The sequence below is a fragment of the Anneissia japonica genome, unplaced genomic scaffold (assembly GCF_011630105.1).
Source record: "Anneissia japonica isolate Jap-2015-1 unplaced genomic scaffold, ASM1163010v1 scaffold287580_len341680_cov180, whole genome shotgun sequence".
NCBI lineage: Eukaryota > Metazoa > Echinodermata > Crinoidea > Comatulida > Comatulidae > Anneissia > Anneissia japonica.
Genome location: NW_022717063.1, coordinates 162,009 through 166,884, shown reverse-complemented (window position 1 = coordinate 166,884; position 4,876 = coordinate 162,009). Strand labels below are relative to the sequence as shown.

General features: G+C 31.5%; 1 protein-coding gene across 1 annotated transcript; it reads left to right on the top strand.

The window, feature by feature from the left end:
• Nucleotides 1-262: 262 nt before the first annotated feature.
• On the top strand, nucleotides 263-4,870 carry LOC117110105 (adhesion G-protein coupled receptor G2-like). Its single transcript, XM_033252706.1, has 7 exons — nucleotides 263-702; nucleotides 1,458-1,630; nucleotides 1,953-2,117; nucleotides 2,771-2,883; nucleotides 3,217-3,500; nucleotides 3,654-3,723; nucleotides 4,103-4,870. Exons 1-7 carry the CDS (start codon nucleotides 342-344, stop codon nucleotides 4,689-4,691), a joined length of 1,755 nt encoding a protein of 584 aa, XP_033108597.1. The 5' UTR covers nucleotides 263-341; the 3' UTR covers nucleotides 4,692-4,870.
• Nucleotides 4,871-4,876: the final 6 nt, after the last annotated feature.

Below are 4,876 nucleotides of genomic sequence, written 5' to 3'. Positions count from 1 at the left end.
GGTAAAGGCAGGAGCGAAGCTAACTACGGCCTGTCAACGCTTACACATCTGGTTCGTGGCCACTTTAAAGAACCCATTGCATCTTTTCGGAAGAGTAGGGGTTTACCCGATGCTATGGTTCATTTCAGCCCCTGTTGTTATGGAATGTTGGAATATGTACCTACTAGAGGCGCCTCTTTACGGCGGCTGAGGAGTCATGGACCACCCTCATAAATTTTGTTTATTGTTCTACGCACTTACCTGTGACTACCAGTTCCAACGTTTGTTTTTGTGATGTTTATACCTAAATTAACTATAAATAATTTTTATTTATTCACTGTTAGGTGACAGAATCTATTGTTATGGTAGTAAATAACTTATTTAGTATTGACGAGGAAACTCTAATTCAAAGTCAAATTGAGGATCAGTCTCCTACAAAAATTGTTGCAGTTCTTGAAGATCAACTGGGCAAAGTAGAGCTAAATGCAGAGGGCATTTATAAAGAAATTACACCAAATATTGCAGTACAGGCTCAGAGGCTTGATGCAACTCAAATTAGTGAAGAAGACATGACTTACTTAAATTTTATATCAGAATCAAATGAGAATGGTGTAGGTGCTGTTGAAGTACTTGACGATGGTGTGAAAATACCTGATGCTGCCAATGTGTCAATTGCTCTGCCAAACAGTATATCTGATGTCATCAAGGAGAATAATATGACAGGTAATAGTTAAAGCATGGAGCCATTAGTTTCTAATTCCTTCATGAAGTAGAATAATGTAAAAATATTTGGTTGCATTAGGCTCACCGGCGAATGTTTGTAAGTAAAAGTTTCATTTTGTGGTGGTCTTAGGTAAGCTAATCAATCCACATTTTGTCTCTCTCGTTTTTCTTACTCTCTCTTTCTCTTCAATCAGTAGATTTTTTTTTATTTATTTTTTTTTTTGTAGAATATTATTCATTTAAAATATAATTGGTATCTTTCGTGTTAGGATTGAAAATAGGATAATTGCCAAAATTTTGTGTGTGATGGATTCCATAGCTAATGACAATAGGAAGTACTGCTGCATCAACCAAAAATAAAATAAATAATAGTAACAATGATATTTGTAATTATGTATAAACATGTTGAAAATCAGGTCTATTGTTTCATACAATACATATATCTCTATTCACAAACCAATAGATTGCAAAGTATATTAGAAAACATAAAGCTGCTATTAGAAGAAATGAAATCAGTAATATTATCAGTTAATTAAACTTTGTCTAGTAAAGGGAAGTAAAATAACAAGTGAATTGATTTATCATTATTATTAATTATATAAAGTGCTACTTTATACAATACTATGTTTTATAGTACAGTATATCTTAGGGACCTACTAAAATATAGTTTTATCAGAAAAATGTAATAACGATATTTTGGTCACACAACAATGCAGTGCCTTTTTTGTGATAATTGTGTGGTTTGTTTTTTTTAGATTTCCGAATTATAGTTATTGTTTACAATGACAGTAGACTGTTCCAATCTGCTCAGTTTATTAAGGATAGCTCAGGTCGCAGACCAAATAGTCAAGTTATTTCTCTCTCTGTGCCTGGATTAGATCGTGTGGAATTGGACCAGCCCATCGTTACCACATTCATTCCCATCGAAGTAACTTTTTTTAATAATATTGATTTTAAAATATTGATTTTATAATACTGAAATTATTAATCATATAGTAATCTAAATCTATGTAGATACTCATCAATGCTTGATAATGACAAACCCAGATTAATTAAAGAATAATAACACTTAAACAAAAAAATTACAACATACCAACAATCTATTTAGATTACAATTTTCATTCCAAAAATTAATTACTCTTGTAAGAAAATAGTAATAGTCATTTAAAACAAGTTAATAAATCTGCATTGTGGATAAACTTCGGTCAGTTTATCCATAAATTTTGCACTTAAATTACGGTTGTTTGCAGATTTCTGAAACAAACAGAAATACAACCTGTGTATTTTGGGATTTTAAACTTGATGGAATTGGAGGATGGTCGACTGACGGCTGCATATTTGTAAACGGATCGGATGATGGGAGTGACAGGCAGTATTGCGAGTGCACACATCTAACTAACTTTGCTATACTTATGGTATGTTCACCTAATCACCAGCAGCACAAGCGTTCACTGAATTTATGAATCTGCGCTTCTATTTAACTTTGAAATTAATAATTATGTTAATTATTCTTTTAGTATTATTTCAGTCATAATAATAATAATAATAGGCCTAATAATAATAGGCCTAATAATAATAATAAAAATAATAATTATAATAATAATAATATTAATAGTAATTATTATTATCATCACTATCTTTATATCAATATCTATATCATCATTATCATTTTTGTTATCTTTATCAATTTTATTATCATTACCATTATAATTATCATATTTTTTTTTTTATTGTTATTTTGGGGCTTATTTGGATTATTATGTAATTTAGTTATTGGTATTATTTAGTCTTATAACTATTGTAAATATGCATTAGTCGAATAAATGAATAAAATCAAACTAATATATCTCGTTTAATCTAAATCTGAAGAAGTAACCAACAAACGCAATACTGGAACTTGCTCATTGTTATTAATGTACTTTCCACTTACTTGCTGCTGTTTTACTATACTTTATACTGTCTCTTATACACATCTAGATGTGTATAAGAGACAGGTTAATATATATATACATATGTAATATTGAATTCGTCTTCAGAATATGTCCTTTGCGTCTTTGCTTTTTAATAGGATTTCCATATGGTTGGATCTCTTCCCCCGGCAGCTGACATTGTGACAATCGTTGGCTTAAGCATATCAATTGCATCTCTTATTTTGACAATACTTACATTTGTGAGTAAAAGGTATGTAAAGATGTTTTATCATTATTTTAAAATATAGCCAATTTGTATAGTATATATAATAAACAATAGTATTGTAAATAATACATACGGTAGTAAATTTACTAAAGCACAAGACCATGTTTTCCAGTCGCGTGTTAGCAGAAGTTGAGATATAAAATGCCATGAAATAATTACACACAAATTTAAAAAATAACATCTAATGCACCAGGGAACAGTGAAATTTCACTGTTCCCTGAATGCGCCCATAAAAAAAGGAAAACAACTAAAATCATAAAACATAATTTTCTTTGTATAAAAATGATGATGATGGTATTAATTTTAATTCATATTTAGGCAATTTCGGAGGAGTCAACCTAAGCAAATTCTATGCCAGCTGTGTTTGTCTTTGCTTGGTTTGTATATTGTCTTTCTTGCTGAAATTGATAGAACCACAGAAGAAGTAGAAGGTGACCCCAGTCTAGGGTGTATGGTTGTTGGAGCTTTTCTACATTACTTCTTGCTCTCATCAATCTTCTGGATGAGTGTTCAAGCTGTAAATATGTACTACTTATTTGTGAAAGTCTTTAAAAGTCTCGGTGTGTCCTACTTTCTCTTTAAAGCTTGCTTGTTTGCATGGGGTAAGTATTTTAGTTTGTTATAAAGATATTTTGCGTCTAATGAATGCTTAGAGTGTTACAGCGGCTTGCTTTTTACATATTGGATTGAACTATTCAATCATATCAAAATATATATTTTGTTGTAAAATCATGGATTTTAAACTTTTTATACAGGTTTACCAGTGGTGATTGTCTCAGTTTCTGCATCTATTGACTCTAACAACTATGTGGATTCTAATGAGCAGTAAGTTATAGACAAGTTTTAAACAGCTGCTTGTCATCAAGCAAAAGTGTTTCAGTTTGTTTTCTGTCTTTTCTGCACAGCATCCTTGCAGCACTGCCAAATAACAAGTATAAAATATCTATTACACAAGCCAGCCAATTCATATATATAATTTCATTTGTCTATGTTTACCAACTTACAATTTATGGCAACACACCCAACATAAGGTGATACGAAATTTATATACTTGTATATTATAGGCCTATTAATATTATTGTATATATGTGCACATTACTATTGTGTGTATTATGCAACACACACGTATTAATGGATCAAGTACCCTATACTGAAATACTGCTTATTATGAAACATGACTTTTCTGGTGTTTATCTACTTACAGTTGTTTTCTGGCACTCCAACGTATGTACTACAGCGTAGCAATTCCTGTTGCACTATCCTTACTTTTCAACATGGCCATATTCATTCTGGTTTTAAATAGATTAATCCAGCATGGAAAAAACACAAATCAATCTCACATAAGAGGAAAGAAAACCAGACGCAGAGGGATAAAGATGTTACAAAGTGCAGTAAGCGTTACAGTAGTTTTGGGCTTAACGTGGCTGATCGGCTTCTTCTCCATTGGAGATGCTTCAGATATTATGCTGTGGCTTTTTTGTATTCTTAATTCTTTCCAAGGGTTACTTATATTCGTAATGTATTGTGTTAGACATAAGGAAGTACGCACTTACTGGTGGGAAGCGTTGCTCAGTATTCCAGGAAATTCAAAACTTTTTCGATCGTTTATGTCCGACAAAAGCAAAAAAAGTTTGCTTTCACATTTTCAAAAAGAAGAATCCTCTGGCAAGCGTAAGTCATTCTCCAACTCGTCTTCGTATCCTAGCCAGTCCGAAAATAATCGCACTAGAAATAATCAAGTTAGGCTTGGAAAACGGTCACTTGCATCGGAAAATATCAATCTAAGGCACTAATAGTATTGTTATAATGACATACAGCAAAGTAATAGCTTGCAAGATTATTATCACAAAAATATGATTCATGAGATTCATAATAATCCAAAATAGGGTTAGGAATTATAGTAATTCTCACCTAGTTTATGCAATCCTATTTTTTTTCTTTAGATGTTTATATGTTTATGTTTGATTGTGTTCACTTG

What these genes read in the sequence shown, in the direction of transcription:
- LOC117110105 (XM_033252706.1), top strand. Translation starts at nt 342, where the DNA reads ATGGTAGTAAATAACTTATTTAGTATTGACGAGGAAACTCTAATTCAA. An exon ending in CAAGGAGAATAATATGACAG is followed by an intron (nt 703 to 1,457) that starts GTAATAGTTAAA and finishes TGTTTTTTTTAG; the next exon opens with ATTTCCGAATTATAGTTATT. An exon ending in CCACATTCATTCCCATCGAA is followed by an intron (nt 1,631 to 1,952) that starts GTAACTTTTTTT and finishes GGTTGTTTGCAG; the next exon opens with ATTTCTGAAACAAACAGAAA.